We start from the raw sequence: 15,094 nt of genomic DNA on the forward strand, positions 1-15,094 counted from the left end.
CTGTTCTTTCTTGGTACTGCTGCCTCTCTCTTCTCAAAAAGACAATGCTTTTGAGAGTACATACCTGCATTCCTCCCAGACAATAATACGTTGTTTCTGGATTTTTTTTTTGTCTGCAGAATTGAGACTTTTGTTTTCTTTACTCTTAGTTGTTTGCTTTAAGATCCATTATCAGGAACTGGCTTAAATAATGGCTTATAGAATTGCAATTGCATTGCACCATGAAAGCACAGGTATTGTAAAAGTCTGTGAAAAGGGTTCTTGAATTTCCTCCACTTGACATCAGATCAGTGTGGCCTTCCATTGGCTTTGTTCTAGGGTCACAGAGGTAGAGGTCACAGATTTCTTGCTTAATGCAGTTCAAGGTTTAGCTGCCCTTGCTGTCCCCTTTAATTACCTGTTCTGATGGCATCTGCTGGCAGGCAAATTTCATTCTTGCTTGAAAAATTCAGTAGCATTGTACCATGTGTGTTTTGGAAGCAGAAATCATTAGTCTAGCTGTGGCAAGTGGGATAGTAACCAATATGGTATTTTGATTTAGCTGGCTTCTTCACATTGGAACAGCCACTAGAATAGGATGTTCAGTTAATTTCACATGATCCTGTCCTTTTAAAAAAATTCTTCATATGATGACATTGCAGTCTAGGGGACCTTGATCTGCCCTATTACAACTGTTCTTGCTCTAGTCTAAAGTTTCATTTTTGTATTACAGTCTTCATTGTGATTTTGTTGTATGCAGCAGACCAATCTAGACTAGTGTACTACTGAACTTTTTTTGTCTGCCTTTGTTATTCCTCATTTGTCTCCTGCAAAGGTCATAGTTTGGTTGTGAATAGAAGTTTACAGCTACAAAAGCAACAGTCTTCAGCTGAGAGACTTTTTGGTTGAACTTATACTTTCTGGTATGGACAGCTTAATTATTAAGCTGTGAAGTTAATTAAGCTATGTTAAGTCTGGATATTATCACCAATAAGTTTCCCAAAATAATTGAAACTTTAAAAAAGTGAATATAACGAAGAAACCAGTCAGTATAGCAAGGACCTTGTTAAAGCAAGATTTTTTTTCCCCTCATTTTAAACCTATGTCACATCTTTGAACTGTGAGAGGTCTTTCTGTCAATTTTCATATGTCATCCTAAATTAAGACTGTAATTAATGTTATTCTGGGCTATTGAAATGACAGCAAAGGATGTCACAGGTATAATTTCTATGGAAATGGATTTTTTCCTTGGTGCATTTTTGAGGTAAATATCTGTGATAGGATGACCCCTAAGGCTTGCTGAAGGTACAGGTCCTATTTCTGCCAAGAATTCAGGCTTTTCAGTCTTTACTTGTGGTTTTTCTGAAATGCAAAATCCGTTCAGCTGAGCAGCTTGTTAGAACAACCTCTGCTATGTGGCCTTTACATATTATTAGTAAATTTTTAGTTATGGTAGCGTTCTTTTGATTGATCCTATGGTCCTGGTTTTCTTTTCAAGCTTACCAAGGGAATTCTAATACTTGATCAGTAGCTTGCAGCCAGTTTGTTGATAGCTAATATATGAGATATTCTGTGTGATACTGCTGAACTCTTCTACTACTTAAATTCTTCAGTCCTGTAAGCTGTTCCTGGAGGAGCTGTGGATCTCGGCTAGTTTGTTTGAAAGCAGCAGGATGGGGGAGATGGGAGACTGCTCCCTGCATTAGTGTGAGCTAAGGATGACCACAGCAAGTATGGATGTATGTGCTCACTGACGAGTGATGCAAGAAGATCAGAGAGTCTCCAGTGCCAGGAAAACAGGCTTGGGCAACAGTCCAGTGGTTGTCAGAAAAGTTTGTTGTGAGGAGAGAGAGGATTGAGGGCAAGTCAGGATTTGAATTTGATGGATCAGTATCAGCGAGATACCCAGCCAAGTGAAGACATACCTACAGCACAGCTGGTGCAGGAGCAGGAGCCTGAACTCCAGCTCCCAGCTGAAAGTGGAGGAGGCACTTGACAAGCTTCTGCACAGGTTACTCAGCTGCATTTTGTCAGAATTGGTCTTAAGCAGAGATGCCTTAACTCCTAGGATTAGTGAAAGAAGTTGTGAAGCCTGTTGATAAGCTCAGGGCCCTGACATTGGTGTCCTGGGAAAGTTTTCACTATTTTTGCTTGTAGTAAAGCTGTAAGTTATGACTTTCAGGACTCTGATTACTTACACTTGTACAAAATAGGAATAATGATGATACTGATTTCTGTATTCTAGAAATTTTGGTATCTCTTTTCCTTTCTAATGGGTGCTATTGAAATACTACTTACAGAGCCCAGAGAGGGTCTAATTGATGATAGCCTGGAACTTTGAAGTACCTTCAACAAAGGAAGAAAGGTGTCTTTGAGCAGTTGCAAGACTTAATAATTGCCAGACCTACCCTTGCATATGCTGTAAAAACCATGAGACTGAATTTGTATTATTGTGGGTTAGGATGTATGCTCTAATTTACACATCCTTCTGTGGCAGTAGTGACTGTTTCTCCATAAGTCAGGCCTTTCCTGTAGACGTGGTGAATGTGATTAGTTTCTGCAGCAAAATGGAGTTTGATCCTTTTGGTTTTTTTATTGCTGTGAATGTGCTTTTTTTTTATTTGTAGAAGGAGATAATTAGATAACTCTGAAAGCATAAGACCTCTCTGTCTTTGAGGAGAAATGCTTCCTACATTTTCAGGTAGTTTCAAAGACAAAAAAGTTGTTAAGCTCAAGTATTTGCAAGATGTGAATGTTCAGTGAGCATTCACCTGTTGCTAATTCAAGTTCAGTTGTTTTTTTTAGAACATCCTTTCTTGTCTTACATCTCATACTATAGAAGTGTTAATAATGGGGCTTTTGGAATTTGGATTTATGTTATACAGTTAAATGAAATGTAAATTTGGAGGGGGTACAAAATAAGGGGATTTCTAAATGAATGTTGAAATACAGCTCACAGTGGCATTTTGTGACAGAATCACAGAGTGGAAGGGATTGCTGGAAGTCATCTTGCCCAACTCTTTGCACAAATACAGTCACCTAGGGCTGCTTGCCCATAAGAAGCCTTTTGAATATCTCCAAGGAAGGATACTCCACAACCTTCATGGCCAGCCTGTGCCAGTGCTCAGTCACCTTCACAGTAAAGAAGTGTTTCCTCCTCTGGTCCTGTCACTGGGGTACCACTGAAAAGAGCCTTGCACCCTCTTTTTTTGCATGCTTGCTCTTCAGGATTTTTGTGCTTTGATGAGATCTCCCTGAACTGTCAGGTTCACCTCTTTAGGTGAAACAGTCCCAGCTTTATCAGCCTTTTCTCATAGGTTCCCTTAATCCTTTAATATTATTATGGTTCTTTGCTGGACGCTCTCAACTATATCCATGTCTCTCAAGTACCCAGAAGACCAGAAAATAACAGAAAATAAAACTGTTATTGGAGATAACCTTCTTTGAAAATGGTTTTAAACCCACATATAGTGCATAACAGCAGAAGCTATTAGTGACTTCCTGGAAGAGGCATATTTAACAGTGACAAATTTACCAAGTATTCCTAATGAAACTTTATACTCTAAAACCTGTTTTTTAAGTAACAGCTAGATGTAACTGGTGAAGCTTGTAACTTAATAAACCACAGCATAAACAAAGGTTTCTAACAAAGAAGTATCTGGATTTTATTACTTAAGCTGTTTTGAAGTCAGAACATTCTACAGCATCTTATGAAGACAAGTCTCTGTCAATCTGTAGTTGAAGTCAGAGTGCTTTGCTTTCCAGCAGTTGTCTTGATATCTGACTTTGGCTGCATTATCTTTACTCTTTGGAGAGGTAGCAAGTGAAGAGCAGTTTCTTTCTGTGTTTTCCGCTTCCCTTCCTTTTTCCTTTTCACCCTTCTTCATCCCTGTCTCCCTCCTACCCTCCCAGCTGAAGTAAAAAAGAACAGAGATTGAATAGGTTTAGATTCTCTGATGGAGGGCTAGGAATTTCTGACATTTTTCTTTGTTTGTGCTTTCTATCACACTATATTTCTTTAAGATAACAGGTACTAGAAAAGATTATCAAAGAGAAACAATAGTTGTGTCAAAAGAAAGTGGAATAATGAAAAGCTCATTATTATACGGTTTTGTTAATAAGAAGTTAATATTTCAAGTTAATAGTTAAACAAAATCAGGCCTTTTAACTATTCTGAACTCAGAATTTTACCCAAAAAACCAGTCACAGTATATGTATTTTAAGAAATACAGTTTAATACTATGCTGCTGGACTGTTTAATTTTTATGCCTTAGGGTAGCACAGAGCACTGTTTCTACTTTTAGAAGCTTCTTCTCATTAGTTTAGTCTCTTACATAGCACCTGTTTTAAACTCCAAACCTGAATCTACAAATGTAAAACCTGACTTTTGAAATATTTGCTTTTTTGAACACTCTTCTTTAAAGGACCTATCAGGATCTCTCCCCAAAATGCTAGAAGCATGAAGGATAAGGGAGGAACAATGTTGCATGGCCCAAACACATGTGCTTTCGTCATTAGCAAGGTACAGCATGACCTCATGTTGACCTCAAAGGTAAATCGCTACCAGGGAACAATTATACATGCCTGTGAAAGCAGCTTAGTTTTGAACAAGAGAATAATTCAGTGTATAGAATAAAATTAAATTTACAACACTGTCTGCCTTTCCCCTTCTCTGTCTTGTCCCTTTCCAAGTCTCTTCTTGAGAGAATGTTGTTTCTTATCTATGTGTTTGTTGCAAAAGAAAACAACTTTTCTAGAGGTCATAATGAATTCCTAAATATGGGGAACTCAAAGGATCTTGTATCCAATTTAGTAAAATTGTACATCTTACAAGTAATTCCCTTTTTAATGAAAAGTTTCATTTGTTATCTGGAGTATTGGTATTGCAGCCTTCAAAATGTATATCTGTGTTAGTTGGGGAATCTTGCGAAGTTCTGAAATATATAGATCATTTAGACTTATGGGAGAGTTTTTCTAAATATTAGTAGATTAATTTTTTTGTGCTTATCTTAGACTGCAACACAAACTTATGACGTTTTATTTTTTCGTAGAAGACTAAATATTCTGTAGCATTATGTGATACGTCACTACATATGATGGAATATTATTTAGCTAGCAGTTCTGAGCTATTTGGAGAAGAATTGCTGCCAGCATCTTGGAACTGTTAGCCATATCTATCCCATATTATTTGTATAATATAATTGTTTGATGTAATTCTTTTTTTCCTAGAACGAGAGAGCATATTCCTTCTGTGGAACAATAGAATATATGGCTCCAGATATTGTAAGAGGGGGAGACGCAGGACATGATAAGGTATGTTCTGAGTTTATTACTGAAAATAAACCAATTCTTCAGTCAACATATTGCTCATCTTGAGGGGTTTTTGTAAAATATGACATGTTATCTTATTTAAGTATGTGTTATTTAAGGTTGTCTGAAGATAGATTGTTTCCTCTGTGTTCAGTTGTATGTTGATGTTTTTTCCTCTTCTGATCTGAAGTAAAAGGCATATTTGTAAAGGTATTGAGGCTTATTTGTGTTCTGTTCAAAATTTGTTCTACATACACTGTGGGACAATAAACTTAGTTAACACTTATTTGCCTTTGTATAAAAAACTAGCTCAGAGTAGAAAATGGTTTGTGGCTAATTCTGATATATATTTTAAACTGGACATCCTAGAAATCTGTTATCTTTATTGAGCTATGGGATAGGTCCTTAATGTTATAAGCGTTGTCATATTGTAAAATTGTTTGACTTGTGACTCAAGTTTTATTGCACAATGAAGTGTTAGTAAGTGATAGAAAAGATCAAGACAACAATAATGAACAGATGATTTTTGAAATAAGCAAGAAACCCTACTCTCCAAAATAATTCTGCAATGCTCCTAGATAACTTATTCTGATTGTTCATTATAATTGGCAGTTTTGGAGACTTTGATCTGTGTGATTTTTTGCTGTAGACTGAGTTGAGTTGTCTTTGTTGTGGATCATGTTAGTTGATTGTGGTTCCTTTTATGGCAGCCTGTGTAAGAATTGGAAGAGTCTGACTTTTGCCTGAGAAAGTTCTTTCTTTTCCTTCTCTGTGCATTCTATGTCTCTTTTGGTCTGAGTTTACCTTCAGTTAGGGAGCACTGTAGTGGGCATAGCTGGGATATGGCAGTTTGAAGTAGAGCAGAATGACCTCCCTGATTATTCTACTACACATAAAATAGAGTGTGCTTTTTCTTTTCACTTACTCATTGTCTCACACCTACCTTGAATTCCACTATAACCTCTTCATCTTTTTCTACTGTACTGCTTGCCCAGTTGATATTAAAAATGGAATTAAAAAAACCTACAAATTGAAGCTCTTTCCTGCACTCTCTTAGTTTAGTCATGCCACCTCCAGAGCATCTCTCCAATCTCTCAGTCACCTTGAATTATGATTCTGGCTTCTCAGAGCTTAAAAATTCAGCCTTACCGCTGACTTAAAGAGGAATCTCTGTGCTCTTTGGTTCTGTCTGATACTTTCATCAGATGTCATGCAGAGTCCTCTATAAGGAGTAACTTCTCAGTTTGATAGGGACTGTTAGTTGATCAGTGGGAAGATTTTGCAGTTATGTATGTTATGTTAGTTGTTTACACCACATGCTCACTACCTTACCATTGACAATGTCATGTATGGTAATTTTAGAAGATTTTTAGTGTATTTCATAGGCAGTGCATATCTAACAACTCAAAGACCTTACAAAAAGAGAAAATGTGATTGCTTTAGTATGCTGTGGTCTCATTAATCAATATTCATCATCTATAATCTCTTCTAGATGATTGCAGTGTTTGTCGTAAGGACTTGCTCTAGTATTTCAGTATTTATTTTTTTAAAGTTGGATTTCTGATTCTGCAGATCCTCCTTTTCTTTTGGAAAAACACATGTCAAGAAGAAATTCTTTGGTATTTTCTCTGAGAATTATTTATTTGCAAAAATAATTAGTAACATAACAGAGACTTCCTCAGGTAGTTCTTCTAGCTACTCTTGGATGAATATATGAGACATCAGATTCTGTGTATTTTGAAGCAAATCCAAGTAAAATATGTGGACAGATTGTTGGGATTTCACTATTTGTCTTCCTGTATTGTATTAATATTGCCAGCATAAGTAAAGCAGAAGTTTCATTGATTTTCAGATTTCATGGCTGTAAACCTGAGAAGTTCAAACACCTGTAATTAGTTTTGTTGAAAGGACTAAACTGCTTCCTTTATTATTCATAGTAGCATACTTCCTTTAGAAAGAAAAAAGTATTTTGGAAGTTATGAGGTATGAATAATATGATTAGTATAAGGGAAGCCAAGTATCCATGTGTTACCACAGTCCATCTCTCTAAGGCCCCTGAGGTGCAGCCGTGGCACCGGGTGGCCATAACTGAACAGTGCCTGTACCGTGTGGAGCTGTCCATGCAAAACGGATAGCAGGCAGAGTAACAGGAACCAAAATGCAGTAAACACTCAAAGTGGGCATAACAAGGCTTGTGCTAGATCCTTACTAAAGTTCTTTAACAAGCAAAACCACTGTTTTACCCATGATCCATTGTAGCAGTAGGATGTTGGAGACTTGGTTTTCCTGAAAGCTTTGCCTGTGTGAAACAGCAAACAGGTGAAACATGAACAGGCTGAATTTGTGTTCAAGGTTGGAAATGTCATAGATCTAATAACAAGAGGGAACTGTGTTTTTAAGCAGAGTCCTTGAAAATCTGTCAGGTTTGGAATATCAGACAGAAGCAGATACTACCTAAGTGAAAAATTTCAGGAACTTAGACATCTAGTGATCCAAATATTTAAACATTAAAAAGTTGTTGTTGTTGTTGGTATTGGTGTTATTAACAAAAACTGAAAACTGAAGAATGGGATGCCATCCAGAGGGACCTGGATAAGTTCAAGAACTGGGCATGCAAATCTCATGAGGTTTAACAAGACTAAGTGCAAGGTGCTGCACCTGGGTCAGGGCAACCCCCAGTGTCAGCACAGGGTGGGCATGAAGGGGTCAGAGCAGCTCTGCTGAGAAGGACTTTGGGGTGCTGGTGGATGAGAGGCTGGACATGATCCAGCCATGGGCATTCCCAGCCCAGAGCCAAGTGTGTCCTGGCTGCATCCAGAGCAGCAGGGTGAGGGAGGGGATTCTGCCCCTCCATTCTGCTCAGCTGAGACCCCACCTGCAGTGCTGCATCCAGCTCTGGGGTCCCAGCACAGGAAGGACAGGGACCTGTTGGAACAAGTCTGAAGGAGGGGGCACCAAGGTGATTAGAGGGATGGGGCACCTCTTTTGTGAGGAAAGGCTGAGAGAATGGAGTTCAGCCTGGAGGAGGCCTCATTGTGACTTTCCAGTACCTGAAGGGAGCCTACAAGAAGATGGAGACAGACTTTTCACAAGGGCATGTAGTGACAGATCAAGGGGGAATGGCTTTAAACTAAAAGACGAGAGATTTAGATTAGATGTTAGGATGAAATTCTTTACTGTGAGGCTGATGAGATGCTGGAACAGGTTGCCCAGAGAAGTTGTAAATGTTCTGTACCTGGAAATGTCCAAGGCCAGGTTGAATGGGGCTCTGAGCAACCTTATCTAATGAAAGGTGTCCTTGTCCTCCATGGCAGGGGCTTGGAACAAGATGGTATTTTAGGTCTTTTCCAATCCAAACTGTTTTATTATTTCATAGCATTTTCAGGTGCCTGGATTAACTGCAGGCTGTGATCTTAAATTCTGCTTTTTGAACATTCCTTAATTTTGTTCTCAAGCTAAAAAAACTTCAAGTTCCACTGCTTCTTAGCAAGCCTTAGGTTCCTCTGTTATTTTGAGTGTGTATTAGAATTCATATCACACCACAATGGTAAAAATCAAAATTATTTCTGCTGGGGGGAAAAAAAAGGAAATTTAGTAGTTACTAGAAAGAGTTCAGCTTTAGAAATTAGTTGAAGAAGCTAAATGGAGAGATTTCAGTACAAAATTAATTTATCACAGAAAATACCTTCAGTCAGTACCACAGTTGTTTATGGTTTCTTGTATCCCATTTTGCCTTTGTATTTGTATACAGGTAGGTTCTTCCTGTGCTAGTGGCTTTCTATGTGGATTGTTCTGTTTCTTCTTTTGTTAACAGTTTTACTTCAGTGTATCATAACATACATAATTACTGTTGTTCTGTAGGCTGTTGATTGGTGGAGTGTTGGTGTTCTTATGTATGAATTACTAACTGGAGCATCACCATTTACAGTCGACGGAGAGAAGAATTCCCAAGCAGAGATTTCTAGGTAAGATTCAAAGCAGTGAAGTGTATGTGCTTGCTAACAGTTGATCCTTATGCCATAATACGTTTTGTGAGAGTTTGTTAATTTAAAATTTAGGAAGAAAGTGCTGCCATGGTAACATTTTATGTGCTCCAGTTCTGTTCAATAGAATGACATCGGAAAGTAGATAGCTTTTATTAGCTAGTAGAACTGACTTCACAAAAGGCCTCTTTTGTTTAAACTACAGTGGAGCCACAGCCTTGTAGATAGTAAGCCCTGTTGCATGTTTACTGTTGAAAAGGAACTCAAATGAAATACCAAAGTATACGTAAATAGAATTATCACATTCCAAATCTTAATACATTAGAGATATCTTTAGCTAGAGATACTTTTTTATCAGCTCTTGCTAGGTTGTTCTGTCAGACTGCAGATTTAAAGTGCCAGAATGTACCCTACTCCCACCTTTTTCTTACAAATAATGTTTATTTTATTAGTGTATAGAATGAAACAAAGATCTTGTCTAGTCCATTTGCATATCTGAGAAGAAATGAATATGATACTTACAGAAATGAAATAAACTATACCATTCTTATCTTTTGCATATAAACTTTTTGTTACATTCAGTAATCTCCACACTTCAAAGGTTTGTTTTCAGTACCTGTGTAAAAGCACTGGAGCATTTTTAAAAGACAAAGCAATAAGTTTCTCCAAAACACATTACTGAAATCTCCTGCAAAACAAAAATTTCCTTTTACTGGATTTCTTTTGGAGCAGGAAGTTGAGGTCTTAAATTGCTCAAATTACTAACTGATGTCAAAATGAGCTTGTAAGTCCAGTCCCCAAACTAGGACTAGTCTTGCTTCTGTTGGAAGGTATTGTCTTGGTTCTGACCCTCACCTGAAATCACTTGATATTTAAGGTTGTAATGGATGGTAGAATATATGTCCATTGTTTAGAGAATTTATTTTACTTGGGTTGTAAGTTCAGGCAATTTCTTGGGAGATTAAAGCCTGTTTATTGGTTTTTACTTCTCTACCACAGCAAACAGGAAACTTGGACAGTCAGTAGAAAACATACAGGAGAGAGAGGAGTCTATTAACAAAAGAAAATTCAGGACTTCACCTGCTTGGCTATTATATTGCAGTTAAAACTTCAGTTATTTCTTTCTGCCCTATTTAAGGTTAGAGGTTTGGTTGACTGGTTGCTTATGCCGTGGCTGAATTTGGAAATTTTGATTCCCAAGATTTACTAGATGGGATTCTAGAAGGACTAACAATTTTTTTTTTTTTTTTTAGAGAGAACCTTGAACTGAACTTTACAGATCTTGTTTCCCAAAAAATGGGAAACTTTTTAGTTGTGTATTCTACAAGAATTGACTTTCTTTTGGTAGGCCCTACGGTGCTTTTTAAGATAATAATATTTCTGATAATTTGAATAACAAGGTTAACATCTGTGCTCTGACAGCTAATAACTTTCTTTAGTTGTGGCAAGTTTACTGTGTTGCTGTTCAGTCTGTTTATTTTGTGGTGGATGTTTATGCTAAGCATTTTATAGACAGCAGTCCTATGGTATTTCAGTTTTTATTTTGATAAATTTAGAAGTTAAATTCTTACTGTTTCCTATATTGAAGATGTTCCCCAGTCTTCCTGTTTCCTCAAAAAGCCTTTTCTTAACTTAGCTTCTGTTGTTCTTTCTTACATATGGACAATTTATTCTTGTTGATGTTTCAAGAAGATCTTGGTTGACGGAAGGAATAATTTACCATCTGAACAAAAAAATACTTCTTCCTTTTTCTTGGGTTCCTCTTGTAGATGCCAGTGCTGGGCTGATAGATCTAATTCCTTTTCTTCTTGTGTTACTTTCAGCTGATGGACTCTCTGATTTGTAGTTCTTCCTTCCAGCTATATAGCTGAAATCTTCTTACTCCCAGTTATATGATTGCATTTCAGACTAGATTTCATCTCTCTTGTGTTACTCCTATACTCATAAGACCCAGTGGTTTCTAAATCCTTTCCACTGATAGCAATTTCTTTGTTGGATCATTTCAGTGTTATGTGTCTGCAGATTATGTCATGAATGTTAGGATCCTTTTAGGAACATAGGAGGGCATTGCTGCTGCCCTGGCTGCTGCCTGCACTGAGTCGTGTGGAGCCTTCTGGGGAATGGTGACTGCTGCCTGCCTTTGGGAGAACAGGAGCTCTCCCTGAGGGTAGCATGGACCAGGCAAACAGAAACCAAATAGTGACAGTTGCCCCCATAGTGAAATTACTGGCACAGAGATATGAGTTGGTACAAACTTTTTTCTTGATAGCAAGGTTGTTCTCACCAGAAATTACATGGGTTAACTTAATATGCTTAATTGCCAATTAATATGCCAATTGCAGCAGACTTAGAGAATGCGGTTTTTTTACTTGCTCACAAGCTGTTGAAGGCATGGTTTTATTTTTCTGAGTTTAGGAGGAAAAAAGTAGTCTTTTAAATGTATCCAGGTCCTTCTTTATTTTACCTAGGTAGGAAGTAATCTTAGATATTTTTAGATAATTTTACTCCCTTGTGTGGCACAATGGTTGTCTGGTGTTATATTTGAGAATGAAACGTTGTTCTAAAATATCTCTCCAAGGGAGAGTTCTATTCTTGTGTTGCAAACTGTGTAGTTTCTAATTATTTTTCTCTTTCTGATGCGAAATTATGTTGTTCTTCTATCATAATCTTTTTGGCAACACTGTAGATTTCTTTCATAGAAAATGCAAGTTAAATAAGTGCAAATGTTGCCTTTTATCACTGTCTCTGAAAGCTCATTCACATGCTTTGTGTATGGGTTATTAAACTAAATTAAATAAAAAAAGTCACATAACTCCTCCAATATTTCTCCTTTTCTAGTGCGCCCTCTCCCCTTTCTTTTCTCTTGTTTCCAGATTTTCCTTTCATCTTTGAGAATTCTGATCTTTTATTGCTGCAGAACCAGGGATAAGAGCCATCCTGCAAAAGCATAGGCAAGGCTGGGACTGACTACACAGCCAGTATTTTCACTTGGACCACGAGTAGTTTGTAGTGCTGAATTGAAAGACTGACGGACAAATCCATTTTAGGGGGCTGGCTTTTGAGGGCCCTGTCATGTATAGGATATAAAATGAGCAGGAAGGTTTTAGAGTACTAGTTTGTAACTGTGCAGCAGTTTTAAAAAATCTTACCAGCTTTAGGGTTATGACTAGATAGATTTTTTTAAAAAAATGCATATATAAATCTATAAAATAATCTATAGAAGCATATGATGCCATATTAGCATAATAACTCCAATAGCAGCCAGTGGTCTTTATTTGACATATTTGCTTAGACTTTATTTAAACTTCTTAGAGGACAGCTGAAATCTGACAGTCTGTTAGATGCTGTGGAGATACTTCATCTATGATCCTGCAAGAAACCTTTTCTTCATAGAGCTGTTGGGAAGATGCATAACAGCTGTGTACTGGGATGCCCTGCTTTATTGATTTCCTTCTTAAATCAATGACTTACTCTAGTGATTGCTAGATCTTTTAAAGGATGGAACAGTCATTAAATCCAACTTCTAATTTGCATGATTCCTAATAGGTATTTTATCCTAGAGCTTTTAGCTGCCTATCTATAATGTACAGCATTTTTATGTTTAGATGCATGTCAGAGTGCATGAGTGAGTCTACGTATAGATCCATTCAACCATTCAGTAAAGCAGATGGTTTAAGGAAAGTTTTAGGTATTGTAGCACAGTTTCTGACTTGTGTAGAGCCAGGGTATGCATATGTACATGACTGCTCCAAGATGGAGCAAAAGAATAAGAGTTCAGCTCAGAACAAGGGTCCTTCTCAAGTATGAGGGTAAAAACTCTGCTTTGGAAGTCTTCTACATTTGCCCTTTAACAGGGTTACAGCTTGGGGTTGTTTTCTCTAATTCCCTGTACATCCAGATGTACATGTATCTTTTTGATGGTGCTTATAACACAATGTGTCAGTTTAGAGACAAGTTTAGGAGAAAACACTTTGGAATGAGTAGTGATTGAGAAAAGGAAAGGGTTGTTAATGCTAAAGGCCATAGCTTCTTTACAGAAGCACACACATCCCAAAAAGGATTTTGATACATGCAGCTTCCTTCCTCTGAACACAGAATGGGCTACTGTTAGAGCCTTGAGTAACCTTCAGTACAGCACTTCAGTAATGCTGAACTAGTGAAACCAGACTCTCTTCACTTGATCAAGCTGCTTCACAAATTTCTGCTCTCTCACATGTTGATCCAATCTGGTCTTTCTTTTCTGACAGCTTGATTTCCATCCTAATTAATGTGATTGCAGCTTCACATACATCAATTCCATGATAATTTTATGTGGTTCCTGGAACTTCTAAAGAAGGTAGCTTTGGTCTTCATTACTTCTGTAATATGGTTCTGTGAACCATTCCAGAGCATCATCAGTGTTTTCCAGTATCAGTCAACCTCAGAAGTATTTTTGAGTTCAAGCCACTGGCAACTTATGTGAATCTCCGTGTAATGAGACATGGCAAAATGCTGCCATTTCTGCAGTGGGTTCTAGGATGGTCAAGAGATGGGAGATATTTCTCAATATAAATCTTACTGTACATCTGCTGGAAATACAGTACAGAGCAGAGGGTTTAGGAGGTTCCTAGAGTGTGTGGAAGAGAACTTGCTCTAGAATTTCTCTTTTGATTACTAAGGACATCCCAGAGTTTCAATCTCATTGCTTTAAAAATCACTTTGAAAAAATACTGGTTGGAGGGGTTTTCCTCTCTTCTGAGAGCCCAAAGAGAACTTGTTGTTTTCCAGAATCTTTGTTACATACTTTTCTGCTTCTTTTTATCAGAGAGGTTGATAAAGAGGCTTCTTCAGACTTACCTAACTGCAGTGATTGTCAAGCTGTGCAAACATTGTAGATTTCATTGACGCTCCTGTAAATAAAGTAATTTTTCTATGAAGGTGTCCTGTCTTCTGTCTTTACGAGAAGGAAGGTTTTCTTACTTCCTTACCTGCTTCCCCTTTCTGAAACTGGGTCATTTCAGAAGAGACTGAATCTATACTTCACCACTCCTGCAATGTAAGAATACTCTTGTTTTGCGGTGTTTAAATTTGGTATTAACATACTTAATTAAAAAATCACTTGATAATATTGTGCTTTCTTCTCCTGTTCTATAATGTGAAATGTGTCCAGAAGTTGAAGAGAATTCTTATGGTTACTGTTACTTCTGCTAGCAGAAAGGCTATGATTTAGACCCTTACTGGCACATATATATCATTAAGAAAAATAATCCTGGACCTCTACACCATCTTAAAACTCAGACTGTGTTTTCCTAACTCCTTTCAACATTATGTTAACCAAGAGGTTAGCTTGCTTTGTCTTTTTGTTTGCTTGATATTTTGGATACTATGTCTGTAGAAGCTACCCCTGGGATGTGCACATTTTGAACTTGGTTTTGTTCTTCCACACTGCCAGAACAGGATTATTTAGGAGGCAATCTGTTTGCGTCTATTTTTGGACTAATCCAAGAAGCTAGAGATTTCAAGATAAAAATTTTCTCATGGGATAACTGACTCTAAGGATGTGTCATGCAGTAACTCTGAACAAAATTTAGGAATGTCCTGCAGCGATCAGCTTAAGCTCTGGCAGAAACATCTAATAGTTGAGATCTTAGTGTTGCCACAAATTCATGTCATTTCAGCCTCAGTCTCTCATAGCTTCAAATCTTTCAGTTTATGTTTAGTGGAGGCACTGTAAGCCCTACTGTGAAGTCACCACAGTGAGAGTGTGCATCAGGCTATGTAGACACTTAAGCTGCACATGAGCCAGCAGTGTGGCCTTGTGGCAAAGGCAGCAAATGGTACTC

General features: G+C 37.6%; 1 protein-coding gene across 2 annotated transcripts in view; it reads left to right on the forward strand.

Moving 5' to 3' along the window:
* The window catches only part of RPS6KA5 (ribosomal protein S6 kinase A5), a 66,612-nt gene that overhangs the window by 31,777 nt on the left and 19,741 nt on the right, over positions 1 to 15,094 (forward strand). The window contains exons 2-4 of one of the 2 annotated variants that reach the window (XM_039712585.1): positions 4,404 to 4,531; positions 5,209 to 5,292; positions 9,151 to 9,254. In XM_039712585.1, the coding sequence (XP_039568519.1) occupies positions 4,439 to 4,531; positions 5,209 to 5,292; positions 9,151 to 9,254 (281 nt within the window). In that variant the 5' untranslated portion in view covers positions 4,404 to 4,438. The remainder of the gene's footprint in view (positions 1 to 4,403; positions 4,532 to 5,208; positions 5,293 to 9,150; positions 9,255 to 15,094) is intronic. The other variant, XM_039712584.1, reaches the window with a different exon arrangement.

This window comes from Passer montanus, unplaced genomic scaffold (genome assembly GCF_014805655.1).
Source record: "Passer montanus isolate IOZ18808 unplaced genomic scaffold, ASM1480565v1 scaffold27, whole genome shotgun sequence".
Classification (NCBI taxonomy): Eukaryota; Metazoa; Chordata; class Aves; order Passeriformes; family Passeridae; genus Passer; species Passer montanus.